Source organism: Epinephelus fuscoguttatus, linkage group LG15 (assembly GCF_011397635.1).
Source record: "Epinephelus fuscoguttatus linkage group LG15, E.fuscoguttatus.final_Chr_v1".
Classification (NCBI taxonomy): Eukaryota; Metazoa; Chordata; class Actinopteri; order Perciformes; family Serranidae; genus Epinephelus; species Epinephelus fuscoguttatus.
Window position 1 is genome coordinate 8708377 of NC_064766.1, and position 23180 is coordinate 8731556.

The window sequence follows — 23180 nt, forward strand, 5'->3', positions numbered from 1 at the left end:
TGCCCCAGTATGTGTGGGTATGTGGGTGTGTCTGTGTGTGTTGCTGATTATGCAAATAATCATTAGACAATTGTACCAGGAAGTTTCAGTAAGAAAAAAAATCCCCCACCAGTTTCTCCAAGTTCCTCATTCTGTCACAGTCCATGTCAACCGGCTGACCCACTTGTCGAGCCAGATACCATCAGTCTGTGCGTCCACCAGCCTGTCTGTCCACCAGTCTGTCAGTTATTTGGATGAAAGTCAAAGAGAAGAAATTTGAGGACTAAAAAACTTCACAGTGGATGAACTTTTGCCTTAACCAGGGACACACACTGAGAGAGGTAAGCACAAGTGAGGTGTGAATGACATCAGTCAGAGATGTGCATCAGGTCATTGTGTGCTGGCAGAGTCTGTTCATAATCACTCAAACTGTCACATCAGAAGAGTTAAAAAGATGCGTTGTTGAGTTAAATTTTTGTTTTGTTAAAGTAAATTTTGAATCACTAGACTGATAATTAAAGGTTTAACCATGGTTTTTTTAATGTATCAAAGTATTTCACAGTTACATAAAATATGTTTGTCATAGTTTTAATATTTAGATTAAAAGAATAGTTTGTAAACCGTAATAAATCAGTGGTTTAACTTACTTTAATGTGGGTTTTATTATGTGCAGTATATGCCATCATTATTTATCAGTTAGTTGCATCAGATTCTGTAGTGGAATATGTCCCCTCCTGTGGTTTCATTTCTTCACCACTCCAGCCTTTGGCTCAGTCCATTGCTAAAGGAGGAAGTTTGCATGTTGGTCATAGTGGTGCACACTGAGTGTGTGTGTGTGCTCCTAATCTGTTCCGACCCTTGGTTTCCGGCTGTTTGCTGACTGTCAAGTTAAAAATACAACAGAGGCACTGAACCAATAAATCACAAAACCAGTGCCAAACTGCCAAACTGTTGGTTACAACACTTTTTATTCACCTACATATACACATGTACTGTCATCATGATTCATAAACCTCTATTTAGACAAGTTAACAACACGCTGAGCATCAATTCTCACTTCCAGGTGTGCCCCTCTTGTGTTTGCCCATGTGTTGATGGTGCTTCAACATTTTCCCCCTAACTCTTGTCCAAACAATCTGTCAGGGGCTGACCCGAATCTGTCATCTGAATATCTCTGGGCACATTTTTATTTGCATACCATTACTCAGAAACATTCCCTTTCCTTAGGAACTAAAAGGGTAAGGTGTATAATGCTTTTAGTATTGAATGTACTTAAGTAGGTTTTAGCTAGCAGCATTACTCTAGGAACAGCAGTACCGACTGGTCAACCAATTTCGTCCAGACTGATATATCTCAACGGACATTCATGTTACCATCAGGATGAATCCTACTGTCCTTGGTCATCTCCTTATTTCTGTTATAGTGTCACCAGCAGGTCAAAGTTTTCACTTGGATGTCGCTAGCCACTAAAATTTGTGGTTCCAAACGTTGAATCCTAATGACTTTGGTAATCTCTTGACCGTTACTCTAGAGCCACAGTGAGTATTCCTTTGTGGTTTTATTAAGTAAAATGTCTCGACAACTATTGGATGGAGTACCCTGAAATTTGGTGTAGACATCCATGTCCCAGTCAAAATGACTTTTAATACAAGGCAATGGAAATTGCTGTTTCATCTTAGGCTATCATCAGGTCCAATCTTGAGTTTTTCCAATACTAACTAATGACATTCCCCTCAGCTCCAGCCAATGGTAGACTAGGGTCAGCGCAAAAGTGTGCTATCAAAGTGTCTTTTTTCTCCATGACAATGGATTATATGTAAACAATAGATGGTTGTTCCTAGATGATTCCTCTTGACCTTTGACATGTGACTTATTTTATTTTCTGACCATTTTCTGACCATTTACTGTCAGATCTATTGTCAACTTTTAACAGTGGTTCCCCCTAAAATTTCATATGGGTGGCATGATGGGACCACTTGAAATTTTTGGGGTGGGACACCAAAACCAAAACCCATAACTGAATTTCAGGAATTCCATCATACTTTGGTAAAATGAAGGCTAGTTGAAAACTGTCAATATGGAGAATTAAAGAAACACACACTGATTTACTTTGGTATCTTATTTAACAGTTCAGATTACTAATTATGTGATGTGCATAGACTAGTACTGGTACGGTTTATATTTTGAGTTCCACAACAATCCCATGTTAACGTGTATCTGTATATACATGTGTTAGGCAATTTATTGCTTTTCAAACAGCCTTGTTGTCCTTTCCTTAAAAAGGCAAATGCTATGCAGCTTTAATTTGATGGAATACATTGATTGTAAGGAACAAAACATTTATGAGGAGCAAGCCTTCTCAAGTTCAGCAGAGACTCATGGGTACACATAGAACCCATTTCATTCAGATATCTTGAGGTAAGAGTTTAAGGGACCCCTTTAAAAATGGCCATGCCAATTTTTCCCTCACCAAAATTTTGCCTAACTTCAGAGCATTATTTAGCCTGCTTCCTCACATGCTGTACCAACATGCTGTTTTAAAGAGCTTTGACCGGCCAACAAGAAACCCAAAGTGTGTTCTTCCTGTCTCTGTTTGTGTTCACTCATGCACTTCAGCTTCCTGGAGAAAGAGCAACTGTTGTTTTTCTTCTAGACAACAGGTGTTATTTATGACCAACATGTACTACTGCTGCTGTGATGCCTCAATTTCTTTGCATCATTTCAATAAAGTTGATCTTATAGTCTCTAATCTTATTTTACAGTACATCTTCACCTTATTTAGTTGTGTGTCTTTGGCCATAATATCAATATAACAGTTGTATTGTGATTCATAGTGTCAGCAAGGCATCCAAACATCAGTCCAGCATATAATCATAGAAGTATGGATCACATAGTAATAATCTCTCGGATTCATACAATCAATATTCCTGTGTGTGTGTGTGTGTGTGTGTGTGTGTGTGTGTGTGTGTGTGTGTGTTATCTCTACTGTATTATCCTTTTTCACAACCTCTCAGAAATATATATCTGTGGACGAGCACTTCCCTACTCTGTTTCAATAGAAGCCTATGTAATGATTTGCATTTGAAGACATTTTAATAATCAACCACCACAAGCACTTTATGTTTCATTATCTGGACTAACCTGGACTCTTGGATTAAATGCAAGACATCTGCAACATCTACACGCATGCACTCACACACACACACACAAGTAAAACTGGTAGGAGCGATTATTTCAGTGTTCTGTGAGTTAGTTTAAACACTACCAAACACCACAAATAACTAACTTTAGCATAAGTGGAATAGACCAAAAATAGGAACTCAATAAAATAAGGAAAGAAGAGAGCAAAGCTTTAGTAACTGAAAAAACACTGAGAAACAAACACTGAGCTTTCAACCAACAGTATACTGTACTTGGTTAATTAAGCTCAATTTAATGACGCCAGCAACGTAGTTAAATATTCTCCACTGGGTCCAAAGTTTGAGTAAATACAGTATGCTAGGTCTCACCAGGAAAGAAAACACAAGCTAACTTTGACCAAAATCAATTTTTACTTGTGTTAATGTGTTTACTTGTGTTAGTGTGAGTAAGCTTAAAACCAAACCAAAATTCCTTACAGCATATAAACATCTACTGTTTGTAAAGACTGCATTGCTATGGGGAAATCTGCAAAATACTCTGTTTCATAAAGTTAGTTTATAACTTTAACCTTTCGCAAGGTGAATGTGTAGATGTGTGTTTCCCTAGAACTATAAGGTGTGCTGACAATTGTTGTTTCTTCCTCTTTTATGCCCTTTGAAAGTTACTGAACACTGGTAATGTAAAAATACAAAGTCAGATGCTTTTCTGTGAAAGACTTCAAAGTGCTGACATACTCATCTCCTCTGCAAACTCTGACATTGCCATCGCAGGGTTAAGCTTCCAGTGTGGCTAAACACAAAGGGTGTGAAACTGATCTAAACATAAAAGGCAGCTATACAGACCATCACAGATACACTCTATATACAAAATGACATCGAGCTGAAAGCCAGATCCAGGGACGGTAACTTTTGGGGACTTGTCAGCAGAGAGAAGTTTCCTCTCCTCACTGCATGTGCACTAAGAGTGAGTGCCTACTTTGGATCCATGTACCTATGTGAAATGGCATTTTCACAGATGAAAATAATCAAATCAAAGTACAGGAGCTGCCTTATTGACAGACACCTCACAGACTGTCTCAGACTGGCTGTCTGTAGCTATGAGCCAAACTACAAAGCACTCACAGACAGTATCCAGTCACAGCCATCACATTAACTTGATTGAGTAACATGACTGCCTTCTGATGTGAAAAGTGATGCTGCGTAAGATGACGGCATGTAGCACTGAGAAAAAATAGCCAGATCTACTTTATAAAATGCTTATATTTGTAAATGACAATAAATAAGAATAAGTCAGACAAGTGTCACAATGAAGGGTGATAGGCTACATATGAAACCTAGAAGTGATGCTGCATAAGGTAATGTGCTTAGCACTGACTGAGAAAGCAAACATTACAGTTCCACTTTATAAAAAATGTTTGTCAGTGATAAATATGAATAATAATAAGTCCAAGTGTCAAAATGTGAAGAATATCAATTTGTTGTTAGCTGGTATGAACAAAATAATTCCCTCATACATTCCTCATGCCTTTATTTTTGCGTTATGAAACTACATGACTCTGAAGTGAATGTTATTTTGTACAATTCTTTAAGCAAGACAGCTGTTTGATATGCCAGTTAATTAGTCTTTTCTTGGTTGCATCAGTTTGAATGTTGCAGCAAAGTGCATGTAATTCAAATACAGGCAAATTAAAGGCCTCAAGTAGGAAGGACACAGTGTTAGCTGTCTTTTTCTATCAACACTTCAGTAGGTAGATCTTGCCTTTCACCGAGGCCGAGGTCAGGGATCTTGGATTTAAAAAGGATGGTGACCACTGCTTTAAGGTATAGGGCAGTGACACTCAACTTAAGGCCCATGGGCCAAATCTGGAATCATTTCGGGGAACCATTTCAAAAAAGCATCAAAATAAAGATTGTTTCTCAAAAGAAGTGCCAGGGAAGGATTTTCCAGACCCCTGACAAGGGTCTGGGTTAAGCCTTGAGCATCCTCAAATTGTAGAAATGCCCCTGCATACACCCGACCTATGCAACTGGCCCCTGGCCTCCTGTCATTTTGCAAAAGTGGCCCCTAAGCATAGCAAGTTGGGGATCCCTGGTGTAGGGCCCACATCTTAAAGGGATAGGTTGGATTTTTTGAAGTGGGACTGTATGAGGTACTTATCCATAGTCAGTGCATTGCCCACAGTAGATAGTGGTTGGCACACCCCCAGTTTGTTGAAACAGTGTACTGCTGTAGCCGGAGCAGCAGCAGAACATGTTTTAGTCACCTGATTAAAAAAAATAAGTGTAATGTTTACACCACCTTACCTTGCTGTCAGACAGCCTTTTTCCATGGGGAACTGAAGCCATTATCTATGCTCTCTTCAAAGCCGCCAGACTCCACTGACAATAACAGTAATTATACCTTGCTGAACATGAGAGCTGCTACTGCTGCATCAGTCATTTCGTTTGTTTATGGTATTGTGAGACTTTGGTGTTTTAAAATGTTTAATGTTAAAAGGGTTTTGTCACACAATGACAAAAAAAAACCCAACTTGATTAAGGCAGCGGTAGGCCAGCAACTCCTGTGTTCTGTGAGGTAAAATTACAGTTTCTGTCAAAGGAGTCTGGTGACTTTGAAGAGAGCATAGATAAGCTTCAGTATCAGTTCAAAAGCTGTCTGACGGCAAGGTAAATGATGAAAATATTCTTAATATAGTGTACACTTAAAATGATATGGATTTTCTTGGGTGGCTAAAATACATTGTTTAGCGTCCATGATGGCACTCCTGCATACTGGTGTAAACTGGGAGTGTACCAGCTGCCATCTACTGTAGCTAGTACATTGACTGTGGATAAATATGTAATACAACCTCACTTCAAAAATCCAAACAATCCCCTTAACCAACAGTATTTGGTTACCAAAATATGGCCATAAAAATTGGCTATGTATATTTCAGTGCAACACTAGTCACTAGTGGTCTCAAAAGACCAGCTTGTTAATTTCTATTTCTCTGTATTTGGAAAAAACTGATTAGTATAATCTATACAATGGACTGCATCTTACAGGCTCTACTCCTCATGTATTATATGCCATGATGAAAGCACTGACCAAGCAGCAAAAGAGACTCATTTGGACCTCAAGGCCTACAAACACAGCTGTTAGGTTCACGCTACACGTGTTCCTGCATGTTAGTTTCGAAGTGTTGACTTGATGTGATATAAAAAGGAAAAGATGAACATGTCGCTGTTTTGGTCCTGTGTTAATTTTACATGTGAGAACTGAAAAGTCACAGGTGTTTGGTTCCAAACCTTTTTAAGTGTTGTTTATTCCAGCAGCTGTAAATGGTAAATGTGTTACAACCCAGTTCACTCTTCCTTTTTCTCACTTCCTCCTGCAGGCAGTATGGGCTGTATGAAGTCCACGCTGAGTGGAGGTCTGAGCGCAGGTCTGAGCGGAGGTGTGGAGGGGAAGAACAGCCAGCAGACTGTACGTACCGACAACACGCACTATGTCAGAGACCCCACCTCCAATACAAAAAGAAACATAGTAAGTAGTCAGACAGCCGGGCTGAGTAAAACCCAGAATTTCAGTTGTAGTCAAGAAGACACTGATATCAGCTCTCTGAGAAAAGTAAAGTGTTGTGCTGCTGATTTTAGCCCAAAGTGAAAACCATGCCCCGGTGAATTAAAAATTTAACAAATGGGGAATATTTGTGACCATGAAACACTTCAGATACACCCTTTCCTAATGTTTTGGAAAAATAGTGACTCAGATATTTCCTAATGAACTGAACTTCCCTGTGCCACACAATCACATCTGTGAGGAGGAAATGAGCACACTGTGAAAGTCTGTAGTCTACAAGTGGTAACTGTGTCAGACAGACAGACAGACAGACAGCTGATGTGCACATGTAACATTTATTTTCTGACTATGAAAACTTTTGGTCTATCCTTTGCAGAATAACTCCCTGCTACCTGGTCAGGTGTTCCAAAAAATGGAAGGTACGCCACATCACTTCATTCTTTGTGTTTCATTCTCACTTTCTTAATTTCCTTTGTAAAAGCATGTAAAAACATACTGTTGAATAGCTTTCACATTTGGGAAAAAATACAGGGAAGGTGAGTCAGTCAGTCAGACACTGCAACCCTCACATCCCCTGACACTCGAGCAGTAAACATACACAGTTAGCATGTATCTGTTACAGAGTGTGCTAGCATATCTTAGCCAATACTAAGATTGTGGTTTTGAAAACATTGTTACAATTAAATGATTAACTTCAAAAACTACACAAAAGTAGCCAGGTATGTGCAACTAACTTAGAATTCAAAGAATATTATTAACACAACAGCTGGTAAGTGAAGTTGTATTGCGGGTATATGCTGAGCCTTGCTTTTCCAGACAGATTTAAATACATTTTTGTGAGCCAATTTAAACATTTGTAGAGGAAGATGGTTCTTTGATAACCTCAGTGATTCCTCCACACTCACACACTAATATAGCTGAGGTTGCTAGAAAATGGTATGGCCAGTCAGTTTCCTTATGCAGTCACTCTTTGTGGGTTTGGTCATCATCAGGTTAACTGTTGTCTGATGTAAATGCTTGCCCTGCTTTGGATCACGTTGCAGGATTAAAATAAGATGTGTGCCTATTGCTATTGTACAGTATCTAACATGTCTGTATCTTTCTCTGTTCCCTCTCTTAGAGCAAAGTTTGGGTAAAATTGTGATCAGCCTTTTCCCATATGAAGCTGTGCATCCCGATGACTTAGGATTCAAGAAGGGAGAAAGGATGAAAATCTTAGAGGAGTGAGTGTCTGATACTGATGGTAGACCAATTCAACTTCAGTAAATGTTATTCATCATGAACGTATATACTGCATCATGACCGCTTACACATGCTACAAAATGGAGCACTGTTTGCACTGCATACCTTGAGGAGACTGTCAGAGTCATGTACAGTTCACCGTAACCTCTTCAACCCTGATAGATCCACTTAACAGCTTCATCTGTTATTACAGACTCTTGCGTCACCAGAAAATATTCAAGCTCACAGAGCATACTTAAAATTTCAGAGAGGGTCCCAAAGTTCAATATATTTCAGAAGACATGCTCATGAAATCATGTTTAAGACATTAGACAGATTTTAATTTGGTGTAGTGGGGAATCCATGAAAGTGCATAGTTATTCTCACTGTGCCCTCCATATAATTACATTGAAGTGTTGGAATAGGCTGATAAATGGATATGTGATATTCTTATGTGTGTAAAATGATTTGTTTTTTCATTGTAAGCCACTTAGGATGGGACTTAATGTGAAAATAAGGGCTCAGGTTGTGGACCAAATCACAATGTTTGTTAACAGTAACTTCCAGGTGTCATGCACATACAACCTATTAGTGCTGAGCAAATGGGGATGAGGAATGGCTGAGAAAATAGTTAAAGGTCCAGTGTGAAGGATTTAGGGGAATTGGCAAAAATGGAATACAATATAATATGTATATTTTCTTTAGTGTATAATCATCTGAAAAAAGAATTGTGTTTTCCTCACCTTAGAATAAGCCGCATAGGGAGCAGGTCCTCATTTATGGAGATCACCATGTTTCTACAGTAGCCCAGAACGGACAAACCAAACTCTGGCTCTAGATAGGGCAATTTGCATTTTCCCAGTGGCAACCAAAGTTAGAAGCAAACACTGATTTGTAACATGACATTGCTTTACTCAGTGTTTTTGCCGGGTTTAATCACCTGGTCCATTTGTTTTTGAAAGGGAGAGACCTCTGTGGATAATTTGGCGCAAATAAAAACATCCTGAGCAACGAACACTGGAGAAATCCTAACCGAAAGAAGTCTCAGCTGGTTGCAATGTGCAGTCCTCACTGCTATATGCTACTAAGTCCTCCTAAATCTTTCACACTGAACCTTTAAGCCTTATTCTGTATGGGGGTGCTGGGTAAGAATGCGATGCGTCTTCGTAGAACGGTTCCAATAAGATCCTACAAAAATGCACACACAACAGTGTGTATGATATCTTACAAATAAGCTCTCCACGAATGACATTACATCCTTACTGTAAAGTTTCGGAGGTTAGGTTTAGGCAAGTGAAGCTGCTGTGGTTAGGTTTGGGAAAAAGAAACATAGTGAGTGAGGACGTACCTTCAAATGACTCAAAGTTCCCACGGTTCAGAACAGTCTCCTTGGGAAAATCCCAGGGAAAAATCCTGTGTTCTGCCTCCATTCAGACAGCTCAGGAACCCCGTCCTTGTATACTCCCGTCAGCAAACATGTGATCGCAGCCTTTCAAAATACATAGGTCATGCACAAATTACTGACTAACTGTTACATGGAAAATGTATGAATTTGATTGCATTACTTTTCATGGGAAAACATTCAAACAGTTTATGAGAACAGACTGAACAACAAAAAGTGGAGAAGGGTCCAGGTTTCCATCTGCAAACAGCAAACGTGATAAATGACAATGCAACGTATTAAATGAATTCTTTTTCACAATTCTTTCATCTCATTCATCAAGAGTAAATTGCATGTTTGATGCTTTCATAACTCATTAATACCAACACTTTAATTTAGGTTGCAACCTAATTTTCCTATTGGGCAACAGACTAAAGAAAAAGACAGCTTATGTTTATCCAAAACTAGCAATCTACATTAGTCTGACCGGCAGTGAGATGTCACTATTGGGTAATGGTAGATGTGGTATCTCAAAGACACTAGCAAAGCATCACAGTACTCAGAGTAAGTATAGCTGAAACATCAGATAAGACAGTTTAAACATATAATAATTTCACATATCTCTGCAATTCAAATCAAGTGCCAGATGTCTGTCCAGAAGCGGTAGTTGTTGTTAGTGTGACATCATGGTGATTTGGTCTATTCTAACACTTTAGGACACCACAGAAGGTACTCACTGACATTCAAAGAAAAACAATAACTGTGCTAAAATAGATTATCTCCTGCAGACATGGGGAGTGGTGGAAAGCAAAGTCACTGACAACCAAGAAAGAAGGATTCATCCCGTGCAATTATGTTGCCCAAGCTGACACCATGGAAACAGAAGAGTGAGTAGCTGCATCTAAATAAATGACTTTTTCTCTTTAAATAAACAGCTTTTAAAAAAGGGATGTTTGATTTGACATTTTGTGTCATGCTGATTACTTACATAGGGGATCCTATTGAAAGCTATTATGCTTTATGAACTTTCCATATTTAATCTGCACTGATAACAAAGGAGGATTTCTGAGCTTCAAGACAACTGGTGCCATTCATTAAAATGGGTGGGAAGTCAATATAAATATAAAAAATACATCCATTTGTATATTCAGTTCAATTTCCTGTTCATTGTAGGTGGTTTTTCAAGGACATCACGAGGAAGGACGCAGAAAGGCAGCTGCTGGCGCCTGCAAACAAACCAGGCTCTTATCTTATCAGGGAAAGTGAAACTTCAAAAGGTATGGAAATCTCAGCAGCCCTGAGAGACACAGATATATTCCGTTTCAATATACCGAGTTCCCCCTGCTTCATTTCGAATCACTAGTCACTTTCATTTGATGATTTTCCCACAGGAAGTTTCTCATTGTCCATCAGAGACGTGGACGCCCAGGGGACAGATTCTGTCAAACACTATAAGATCAGGATGATGGATAATGGCGGCTATTACATTTCTCCAAAAATCTCTTTCCAAGACATCGGCAGCATGATCAAACACTACCACAGTGAGTACAGCTCTGAAATGGAGGCACTTAATATCCTTTATTCAAAACTGATTTCATAACCAATGTTTTATTCATAAAATTGAACACTAAAGCAAGCGCTCCTTCCAGACAAAGCAGATGGCCTGTGTCGTAAACTGGACCGTCCATGTGTGAAACCCAAAGCTCAGAAGCCGTGGGATAAAGATGCCTGGGAGATTTCCAAAGATTCTATTAAGATGGTGAAGAAACTTGGAGCAGGGCAGTTTGGAGAAGTCTGGATGGGTGAGTAAAGAGAAGCATTTTGGCTTAATTTAGTCAATGACATTGACTAGGAACAGCTTCTTATGTCCTCTTCACCACCTGTGGGACACCAGGCCACAGTGAGCTCCCTGAGGTGCTCCATGTGCTGAACCTTATCGTAGTGGAGAGGCCTGTGTGCCTCAAAGACCCTGAGAGATAGGCTGGTGGGAGTTTTAGCTCCCAACAGTTCAACAAAGCCGCGCTCATCTCAGTTAGGGCACATGATAGCAGACTGCACACTGGGCCCTGAGGTTAGGGGGTTGGGTATGATGACAACAACACCTCATGTAAAAAATGTTCTGAAAGTACATAAAAGAGCACGTCTCATGGAATATGTGTGTGGTTGTCCAGACAAGTGCAACCATAGTCTTCAGGTTTTGGCCATGAGTAAATCATTAACTCATTTGTTCTAACACGGTATGGCTACCAAGAAGACAACTGTTTCCATTCAAGTGTCAAGCAAAGTTGGTGGTATGTGGTACGCATTACACATGGCTGTAATCCACCAGTAGAAAAAGAAGAGATTGAGCCCCAGAAACAAAACAAGTCCCCTTTTACATCTAACCATCTACTAAAGAAAAATCGAGAGAAGTCTAAAGGAGTTAGTTTCAATTGGGCACATTTGACTTGTTCTTTTATGTCAGCTAGTACTGGACATATTTCATGACATTGATGCTACTGATTTTATTGCTATTGATTCTAATGCATCCATTATGTTATGGGGATGTGTGAAAAGACACCAACGGCGGAAAGCAACCCATTCTCACTCCCAATTTGTTACGTATCAATGCAAAGAGGCAGCCTGTAGTGGTGGTATGAGACACACCAGGCAGTGACATTTTTTGGAGTTCTGAGCAACTGCCGTGGCATAAAGAGCGAGAATGTCTGCATAGGACATGAACCAGGGGAGATGGATGGATCGAACAGACTCTCAGGAGGCCCCTGTTTGTGTCCCATGTGAAACCCACAGTAAAACAAGTTATTTTATTAACGTTTTAATAAAGTTTTTATTCATGTTTATTTAAAAAAAAAGGCTGCATGCATGTAATGGGTGGAAACTGTACATTTCCTGAGTTTATTTCGAAAAGACACAATGCTTGTAACAAGTGTAACTTGACACGCCATCCCCAAATGTCTAAAACACTAAGGGAGTACCTAGAGCATAGTTTAACGTGTAAGGCCACTGACAAAGCGTATGTATTTAACAAGTTGGGAGTAAGATTGTGTTGCGGAAACAGCTGACCTGTCTTGTGAGTTAAATGTTCAATATGTCTGAATTTATTCAGCAAAGGAATTTCATATCCCATTTATCACATCAACTCATTTTTCAACGAGGCAAAAACCAACTCAAGTGAGTGTATAAACTTTTTTTGTGCAATGGAGAAAGTTTAATCGAATTCTGCCATCTCTATGGATCTTTCCTAAAGCGATACCTTAAAATGGACATAAAAATGCATTCAAGGAGACGCGGCTGCTGTGGCTGAGTCAGATTTCACTGACATTTCATAACATACATAAAAAGAAAAAACTGAAAGAGGGGAAAGAATTAAATCCACGCAACGCTGATGTCTAAACAAATGAAAGGCTCATTTATCACAGCCCCTCGAAATACCCTGCAAACGGCACCTTGGTTTTGGTGGTTGAGTGAACAGGCCTGTGCCTTGTTCAGTTTTGCAGGTCTGAGGATTTCCAATTCCTTTGTCTCATTTCTGTAAATTCAGAGCTGCAGAAGTGAACATTACAGGGAAGTTCCATTTCCCTCTTATTAAAACAAAAACGACTTCCTTCTTTTGTTACTCACTACGTGTATTACATAGTTTTGATCAGCACTGAATGCTTTCTCTGAAGATGTGCTCAAATGTGTCCACACATGCCTCTGCAGTAAAAGTGGCTGCATTCATGTGTGCATCAGTGTTTTATCATCTATGTAGGAAATGTTTGAGTCTGAAGGGAGATTTGCATCGGAAGTTTGGGAGTGGAGATATCACACACACACACACACACACACACACACACACACACACACAAACCTTTTTGTGGCCTGATACGTACTCATAATTCAGGAATTATAGACTCAAATTTATTATTCATTTAAAAAAAAAAACATGTTCCTAAAATTGCCTTTTGAGCACGTGCACAACTGTGACTGCAATTCTTTGAAACAAGAGGGAAGTATATGACAACATAGTGGTGAAAAGGGCTTAGATTTTTGTGTTACCTCTGTGGGTGGGTAATGGTGAGGAAGTCTGGGTTCAAGTTCCAGATTACTGATTTATTTGAGATAATGACATTGCATAAAACATAATGAAAACCTACTGAATACAAAAATGTGTGCTTATGGTTGTTAAAATGATCTTTTTAGCTACTGCATATATGAGAATGTCACGGAGTGATTGTGGTGTAGTGCTATGCTTGGAGGCTTTGCATTCATGGCCAGCATGAAAAAACAAATGGTGTTAATTTAGCTGACAGCATGTCATAAATGTCTCTAACACTAAAGACAATAGCACACTATGAAAATAGGACATGGCGCCATATGAACTTACAGTATGAGGAGGGAGGAGAGGTTGTTACCATCACATTTGCCCAAAATAAGAGCGAGAGTCTTAACTAACCACAATTTACCTGCAAATGCACGGTTAGGTTGTGTCTGGTTCACAAAAGGAAACAGTCAGTGTCATAAACATCCCACTAATCCCACCAACAGCCCAAACTCATACTAACCCCTGCTGAACTCCTCCATCTCATCTCTCTCTCTCTGTGACCTCACAGCTATTTCTTTATAGCACAATGTTTGTTTTGTTTCGTGCGTTTCATGCTAATTACAAGCAGGCTCATACAGTGACGTGTTACTGTATTGTACATACCTGCAAATATCTGATGCTTTGTTAATACAATCTTTCGTTAGCCTATAAATCTGCAACATGCAATATCATGAAAGGTCTGCTGTGTAGGATTTAGGGGGTTATATTGGTAGAAACAAAATATTACCTAAGTATGTCATCTTTAGTGTTGAAACATGTGAAAATAAGAAGTCATGTTTTTGTTACCTTAGAATGAGCCATTTATATCAACATAGGGAGCAGGTCCTCATCTATGGGACTCACCATGTTGCACCGCTATGTTTCAACAGCAGATAGGGCCATTCATGTGTTTGTGTTAGCCACCGTAGTTAGCAGCCCCTCTGCAACAAACTTTTTTAATGTGAAACTATTTTCTTCAGTGTTTTTACCGGTTCAAATCACTGGGTCTGTTTGTTGCGGAGACGAAGAGACCTCTGCAGATACTTCAACTTTCCAAAAGTTCCAGATGGTCTTTTGGAAAAAATGTGAACACACGTCAGCAGGTGCTGGGCTAGCGGTCTGTCTCTGATGTGCCAAACAGTGTAGGAGAAGCACTGATTTGTAATGTGAAACTGCTAATCACCTGGTCTGTTTGTTGTGGAGAAGAAGAGACATCTGGGAATAATCCAACTCCCGGTAAAAACCTCTTGAACAATGAACACGGAATGAATCCTAACCAGTTTCAGCTGGTTGCAGTCTACAATCCTCACTGCTAGAGGACACTAAATCACCCTAAATCTTACACAGTGGACCACTAAAATTAAGCAATGTGCACTTGAGACCCTCTCTTCACAGATATTCCATGTGAGGATAGTTTGAATAGTTTTCAGCTGTTAATTGCTTTAATATTTCATAATAAAAAGCAACAATTAGAGAAAAATCTGATTTTTGTAATGAACTATGTGAAAGAGAAAGTACGTTAATAATCTCTGGAAAACTGAAATGTCACAACAGTCACACATGAATCACAAAAGTAAATGAAAAAGGACAATCATAGAGGCAGATGATAAAATAAAATAATTACATAAATGACTAAAACTCACTAGAAACTAAACTACAATCACAAAAATATGACGATGCTCTAAAGTAACAACAGTGCCTGGTCTAATAAATACTATGCTGTACATTTATCTTCTTGTGCTTCATTAGAAATGCATGGATTTGATTGTGAGAGTGAAAGCACTTATGTGGTCAGACGGCAGCTTCATGACGATACCTGTGACTGTGTATTTGGCCCAGTACGCTAAATTTAAAGATGAAAAGTGAAAAAACAAGCACTTTTACTACATATCTTTGTTCACTGAACTGTTACCAAAGCAGTCACATCTCCTTGCACAATTTTGTCACCCACCCTTTTCCAGCTGCTCTGTGAAGAAGTGTGTATCTGCAGGGCCTTTAAAGGGACACTTCGCTGATTTTCAACCAGCTTTGTATCAAAACAAAGTGGGCAATATGTGTACGTGAATTGTAGTAAACTTTCCTCCATCTAACCAGTATCCCTTTGTTACTGGCTGTTGATGGAACTACAGGCTCTACTTCGGCATTTTTGTACTGCCCGTCACTCAGCACGGACATGTGGAATATAAAAGTAGACATGTTCTCATCTCAACTTGTCAAATATCGCTGTTTGGTCTGTGGACTGCATCTGTTTTTGACGTTCTGGGATGCCATGTCAATTTATGCTTATTACATGCATTGTGTCACAACACACTTCCATTTTCACTGGAAATGTGCAGTTTCTATTTGTTAGATGCACACAGTCTTTTTCAAAATAAAATTACATTAAACTTATTAAATAAACTTATTGTTAGGCTCAACATTCATACAGGAAGCAAACAGCGGCCTCCTGTGTGAAATTTCGGGGTTTGTCTGCCATATAGTGACTTTCCAGCTCCAGTGCTACCTTGCTATCGGCGGCATTTCTAACTGACGCTATCCGGTGGCATTATAAACTGAAAACAAGGTGCCTCACTGACCAAGCAGCGGTATTGTTGAGAATGAGAACGGGCTGGAGCAGATTAAGTAACAGACCAGCCCCTCTCTTTCACTCTCTCAGACCAAAATCCGATCAAATGTTAAAACTGGCAGTGCTGATTGAAAATAAATCTGGATTATGTTACTTCACTGCCTATTTCTCACCTAAAATGCTTTTTGAAACGTATTTTAATGCTCTATTTAGCTGTAATAGCAAGAGCTTGTGAACAGGAACTGGGCCCCATACTGTTTCCTGCATAGTAAACACAGAGACTGAAAAAACTGAGATCAAATGGTAAAACTAAGCAACCAAGATTCTGTTACAGAGTTGCCTGTTTCTCACCTCAAATATTTTCATAAACAAGTTTTTGCTTACTATTTAACTGTAATGCAAGATTGTTTGTCACTAGCCAACATTGCCTCAAGTGGCTGAATTCTCATTACATCATCTACCACTGGGACCGTGTATTGGTCTGGTTTCGACGCAGTGCTTTCCGGTTGTTGTAGGTTTTTTTTTCCTTTTGAGCAAGAGTGAATGCCACAGTCCTTTTTCTCTGTTTTCTCTGGTCATATAGCACTCATTTCAAAAGTAGTTATGTCTTTCTGTCGTATAGACAGTCTACTTTTATAAAAAAGACCATCACATACATTTCCACTGACTGATTGATTTACAGTATTGTGGCAGTCCATCTGATGCCCGTTTTGTTTATGTTTTTTGCCATTGCATAACCAATACAAATGCAACTGTAGCCAGTATCTCACTATTACTATTGTTGTTCATATTTTAAGAAGCTACAAATTATATTCGGCCACAACATAAGCCTGAAAAGCAACATCACTCAATATTTCAGTGTCAACTTTATTAAACCTCCAATTATCTAAATGTAACACACATTTTCTACTTTAGTGTCATGTGTCATTGGTTGTGATGTGTGATGTTTTTCTTTAACAGTAAATTAAGTGTGTTACTTCATGGGCTCTCATGTTTATCACTACAATTTCTGTGGAAACGTGGAGTAAAAATTGATATACACAATGTAATCTTCCACTTAAAAAAGACTATATATATACTATATACTATATATCATCTGTTTTAGTTTGACACATTACTGTTATATCAATAACTGTTCAAAAAGTTACAGCAGAATAAAAATGTCCTTTTTCAAGAGTTATAGCCTGTTTGAAATTGTCCTGTCGTCACTGTAGCGCACTGAAACACCCTGAAGCCAAGCAGCGTGTCAAGCAGATGGTTTCACACTTTCACAGATTTATATTAATGTTCTCCATTTCACTAAATCTCTCTATCGCCCTCTGGCTTCACTCTCTGCACAATCAGCTTACTACAACAACACAACCACAGTGGCAGTGAAGACCCTGAAGCCAGGCACCATGACGGTTGAAGCTTTTATGGAGGAAGCCAACGTCATGAAGACGCTGCAGCACGACAGGCTGGTGCGGCTCTACGCTGTTGTCACCAAGACACAACCCATCTATATCATCACTGAATTTATGGCAAATGGTAAATGAGCTTTATTTTTAACACTTGCTGCTGATATTCCCATTCGGAACAGCTTCAAATGGATGCAGCAGTATAATAAATTTCAGTATTAGATATTTAAAATAAGCATCCATTAATAAGAAATGTCAGCAGTGTAGTATTGTGACATACAGTGTTCATGTGACCACATGTTGATCTCTGGATCTTGTCTGGACACAGACATACAAGACACTGACACTTTTTCCTGTTGTGTCTCGTGCAGGGAGCCTACTAGACTTCTTAAAGAGCGACGCAGGATTCAAACTGCAACTCCCCAAGCTCATCGATTTCTCAGCACAGGTGATTTTCACACTGACCACAACGTGCTGCCTTTTCTCACAACTCTTGGCCATGATTGTGAAACAGATGTAACGTCACTGTTTCCATTGCTGAACTGAAAAGAAGAACCATAACCAAAAGTAAAAAAAAAAACACTTCACTGATAAAGATTCCAAAAATAAAGAAACATTGTATGACTGATTTGACTTAGGTGACTTACATGTAAATCTAGCATTTCTTTCAAGGAAATGTTCTGCTATAATCAGTGGAAAATGATATAATTCTTTGCAGGAAACCTCTTAGAAAATTATTAGGAAATGAACAGAGTGGTTAAATAAAGCTTTACTGTGACTTTTCTTCCTTTTTCTGTTCGTCTTTCTTTTAAAAACCCACATGAAAAGGCAACTCCCACGTCTTGAGTGTGTTTTACAGAGTGTAACTAAGAGTTAAATGAATAATGAATCAATTCCACTTATTTTCCTTTTCTTAGTTGTTTCATTCCTTGTCGTTTGTTTCAATGAAAATTTGCAATGATCATACAGTGTAAACCATACTTCCCTTGTGCTGTTGCAGATAGCAGAAGGCATGGCATACATAGAGAAGAAGAATTACATCCACAGAGACCTGAGAGCAGCTAACGTCCTGGTGTCAGAGAGTCTGCTCTGTAAAATAGCTGATTTTGGACTGGCAAGAGTCATAGAGGATGACGAATACTCTGCAAGAGAGGGTAAACTCTATGTGTATATGTGTGTGTGTCCAGTGTTGTCTTGTGTAGGAGTTTTTTCCCATCAGAATTGAGCTGACTTATGAAACATCACAATAAAAATCCCCTTTTGAGAGCCGACAGCAGAATTGACAACTTCTGTTGTACTGACCAATGTGTTTTGTAACAAACTTGACTTTTGGTTTCATTTACCAGCTGCTTCACTTTTTCAAGCTCAAATCATGTACACCGCAGTGACCAACACATTTCATGGCCTTGAACCACACACTAGGTCTATTTCCCTTCATACTGACACTGGTACCCATGATACAGTCTAGTAAACAACACTGTAGAGAGAGACAAGTGGGAGAGAATGTGTGTATCTCTGTGTCATAACATGAAACCTGATTGATCACTGATCTGGAACCAGGAGACACTGAAACTACTAATAGGAAAATTACAAATAAATGCGAGTACATAAATAGAATATGAATCTTCCATGACATACAGCTTGGACAGTATGGGGTGAGATGTTTGGGAATGTGGAGGAGTATGACCTATTCACACACAGCAGGTGAATTCCACTTGTCATTTGCAGACTTTATGTAGCTTACTTTAGCTTGTACCAAACGTAATAACATTTCAACACCAGAGTAATGATATATGAAGTTTACAAAAATCATGAAGTTTGAAGTTTGTATATATAAGTTTTTTAAAAAGTTACTCAGCGTTTACGCAAAGGTGAGCTAAGAATTAGCCCGCTAACTTTGTTAATATTAGCCTTGACTTACTGTTGTTTGTGCGACTTCAAATGTCAGACAAAGTTGAAACTTGTGTCTTTGTAATTTTTTACCTTAATGTTTCGCATACTGCAATTAGTTTTTGTACGCGAATGAAATTATCTATGTTTTTTTCAGTCACATAACATCAGTTCTTCACGGCTCAAGTTCAAACAAAGTGGATTATCTAGGGAATTAAGTGTTGACTTGCTGGGAATGAACTGCTTTAATATTAGTTGATTCAGGAAATGAAGGGAAATGATTTGTGGCACACTTTACATACCATACTTTTTAATCTCTGGGTTTGGGGAAAGGTATCAAGTATCTCCACATCAAAAGGCTCAAGTCCAAATGAAGTCACAAGCCATTGGTATGAAATCCAAGACAAGCTGCAAGTCTTTTTTGAATTCATCAAGTCAAGTCTGAAGTCATCAACTTTGTGACTCGTTTGAATCTTGCACAAACAATTTGACCCCAGTCTACATCTCTGATTTCAGTATAACCTTGCGTTAATGGTAACATGACCTGTGTTTGTGTGTAACTGTGTGCGTGTCCTCCTCAGGAGCCAAATTCCCCATTAAGTGGACCGCTCCAGAGGCCATCAACTACGGCTCCTTCACCATCAAGTCAGACATGTGGTCCTTTGGAGTTCTGCTCTACGAGATTATAACCTACGGGAAAATCCCATACCCAGGTAAACACTATGGGTCTTATTCATGAAACGTGAGCAGAAGGAAATTTACGTGCATGTCCGCATTCATCAATATTTTAGTAGCTCCTATCTTTTCGTAGCTACTAACAAAATCTACTCCTGCTCCTGACCACTCATAGTGCTTGTGTAAATTTAGTAAAGCACATAAATATTGCTTGTCACTATTGGAAATTACAATTTTAATTCGTATTGCGCTCTGTTATGTACACAATACACAGATGCCTTTGAAACACGTAATCTAAACATGACAAAAATATTAAAAATATAACACATTTAGTTACATTAGTTGGCAGTTAGCAGGTTTAAGATCCAGATTAGGTTTATGATTGAGAATTATTTATGTAAATCGACTCAATAGATTACATTCTTACATTCTTTCTACATGTTGAATGATGATAATAAAAATATCCATAAGGACAGCTGGATCACAGCCTCTTCGGCCTCGGTGCCTGGGTTCAACAGGGGCAGCAGGAGCAGCAGGTGGTGGAGCCACGAAGGAGCACGCGCCAGCTGAAAGAATTATTTGAGACAACACATTTTTGTTGTTGTTGTTGCTTTTTTGTGGCTTTTTGATCATTTGAATGAATAAATCTGATTTGAAAAATGTTTAATTTACGTTGTATAAAACAGAGCTTTAGGCTATTAAGATTCAAATAATTTGAAGACGATGCATACAAAACTGCTGTAGGGTATATGTTATCCATATCATTTGTTAAAATAAATGTTAAATAGCTCTACATTCCGACAGCCATCACTGATTTAGAGTTTATCCATTACGCACAAAACATCTCTGGTTTCCTGTTCCCACTTCATTCAAAACCCCACAAATGAATCTTCTGTTTGTTTGGTGACCGCTGTATTTTGTGTGTGTGCTTATGCGTTTCTTTGCCTCCAGTTTCATATCAAACCATTTACGCTTCACCTCTGACATGGTTCTTTGTACCACAGAGACAACATTAACAGCATCTGTTACCTCCCTCCAGGCCTTCGCTTTGCCTGTCCCTGTCACACCACTACTAACTGAAGAAAATAAAATGTTTTTTCTTCAGTCCACTTCACCCAAAATTATTTCGATCTCCGCTTCGGAAAAAAAATTCTTTTTTCTTTCACTCTCTGTTTCTTTGTTTGCGCCATGACTGACAGGTCGACAGGATGCACCTACACCTCCTTATATGGTGGTCATTGGCTATTCATGGGCAGGGATTTATGCTAATTGATGCTGTCACTTTACGATGGATTGGCATTCATGATCATACACATGTGTTTACGATCAAATCTGAGTTTCCTGCAGCGTTCCTGAATCCGGAGTAGGTTTTTAGTAGCGTAGGTTTTTATGTGCAAATCTACACACAGATTTACTCACTTTTCATGAATGAGACCCTATATGTTTCCATTCAACTACGTGCTATGCTCATGTGTCATTATTATTACAAGCATTACCATAACATAGTTTCCCCAAGTAAACCTGGGGCTTTTGTGGGCCCAGGGGGCTTTTGGGATCTTTTGCCCCAGAGGTAGTTACCAACTTTGCTTGATTAGTAAGCACTGGTAACCAAAATGAAACATTGGGCTCTTAGAGTTATGAAGCTTGACTGCCCTCTACTGGTGATTGTTATGCTCAAAATGATGAACTTGAGTGCTTTCACCAGTGTGTTGCCTCTCTTTAAACATGTCAGTATTCACACCTCCTTCTCTGCCTGTATTGTCCTCAGGTATGACTAAAGGCGAGGTGATCTCCTCTGTGCAGCGCGGCTACAGGATGCCTCAGCCCGACAACTGTCCTGATGAGCTCTACAGGATCTTGATGTCCTGCTGGAAAAGCAAACCTGAGGACAGGCCCACCTTTGACTACATGCAGAGCGTCCTGGATGACTTCTACACCGCCACAGAGGGACAGTACCAGCAACAACCATAGAGAGGGACACTTTCAGCTTTGACACATAAAGACATTTCACTTTCACTCCAGATTATGTTTGGAGCTCATTAAGTTTTAGGTTTGTAATGTTTTGTACATATGCCACATTCTATACATCTATACAATGTATTTCCTTAATAGTCACAGTTGAGAAGATGCAGGTTCCAGTATATACTGCTACTGCAGCCACTCACAGTGCTTCCTGTCTGTTCATTTATTATACATGTGCAGTTTAATCTCACCTGTAAGCATATTCTGGGGTATACAGGAGATGGCTTTTGCACAGATTAGCATTATATATAACAGATACAGATAGTTAATCGTGTCATTTTCTTTTTACATTTGACACTGGTGTCTTGTGTTTAGGTGTTTAAATATTTGGACCAAATAAATTTCAATATAGGTTTGTGTACAGAGGGACTGAACAAACAGCTGACATTATACAAACAGTTTGCTAAGGTAGGACATGATACAGGAGGTTTAGTGTCTTGATTTCAGTACAAACAGCTGCCTCATAGTGTCTGTGTAAATAATGATGCAAAATGGGAAAAAGGACATGCTGCCTGTAGGGATAGCTGTTAAATGTACACTTCTGGTCACTTTTTCATACTGAGTAAACATTTCACAATCATATCTTTGACTTCAAACGCATAATGTGCCATTTTATTGCTCTGATATTTACAGTAAATGACTGAATTGTTCTTTGAACAAATGTATTCACAATGTTTCCATCTCAGAGGCTGTCATTAGTGAAACTTACATCTTCTATCTGCCTGATGTGTAAAAAGCAGCATTATATGTTATGATGTTCCATAATAACATTTCAATTTGGGTAGATACGATAGTTAAGAGCAAATTATGCTCTACAAAAAATATATTCATATGGTTATGTCTATCCGTTTTACATTTCATGATTTCATAAGCTGCTCCAACAATGGGACCCCCATTTTGGAAGACATACTGTTTATGTTTGAGTTGTTTCTGTTTGCTTGCTGTTTCATTGGCCAGTGAAGGGTCGATCACCTTTAAGTCCACTTCATATTGAAGTGCTGTAGCTCTTGCTTGTTTTGTTTGTTTGTTCAAATGTGTATTGTGTAATCAGAATTGTGATCTGGATGTTGCATTGAAACTATACCTTAAATGTGCAAAGAAACAATATCCACATACTGTATGGGCTTTTGTGAACATTGGAACTGTGAGCTGTTTGTGTGAGCATTTTGTGTTGTATAGTCGTCGCTATCTGAAAAGAGAGTGTGTACATTTTGTGTGGACTGAGGGTGTATGCAATAAATTTTATTCTGTGTTCCATGTGGTTGTACATTCAGGTCATATTTC

The 23180-nt window shown here is 38.9% G+C and overlaps 1 protein-coding gene across 2 annotated transcripts; it reads left to right on the forward strand.

The window, feature by feature from the left end:
• Window positions 1-140: 140 nt before the first annotated feature.
• Window positions 141-23150, forward strand: lyn (LYN proto-oncogene, Src family tyrosine kinase). Of its 2 annotated transcripts, none has more exons than XM_049598397.1 (13): window positions 141-320; window positions 6497-6645; window positions 7058-7100; window positions 7802-7904; window positions 10072-10170; window positions 10457-10560; window positions 10675-10824; window positions 10933-11085; window positions 17257-17439; window positions 17681-17757; window positions 18310-18463; window positions 19781-19912; window positions 21643-23150. In XM_049598397.1, the coding sequence occupies exons 2-13, from the start codon at window positions 6502-6504 to the stop codon at window positions 21843-21845; spliced, it is 1545 nt and encodes a 514-aa protein (XP_049454354.1). In that variant the 5' UTR covers window positions 141-320; window positions 6497-6501; the 3' UTR covers window positions 21846-23150. The 2 variants fall into 2 exon arrangements, with proteins under 2 accessions (XP_049454354.1, XP_049454355.1); XM_049598398.1 differs by having other exon boundaries at window positions 6497-6585.
• The last annotated feature ends 30 nt before the right edge of the window (window positions 23151-23180 follow it).

What these genes read in the sequence shown, in the direction of transcription:
- lyn (XM_049598397.1), top strand. Translation starts at nt 6,502, where the DNA reads ATGGGCTGTATGAAGTCCACGCTGAGTGGAGGTCTGAGCGCAGGTCTG. An exon ending in GGTGTTCCAAAAAATGGAAG is followed by an intron (nt 7,101 to 7,801) that starts GTACGCCACATC and finishes TCCCTCTCTTAG; the next exon opens with AGCAAAGTTTGGGTAAAATT. An exon ending in CATGATCAAACACTACCACA is followed by an intron (nt 10,825 to 10,932) that starts GTGAGTACAGCT and finishes CGCTCCTTCCAG; the next exon opens with ACAAAGCAGATGGCCTGTGT.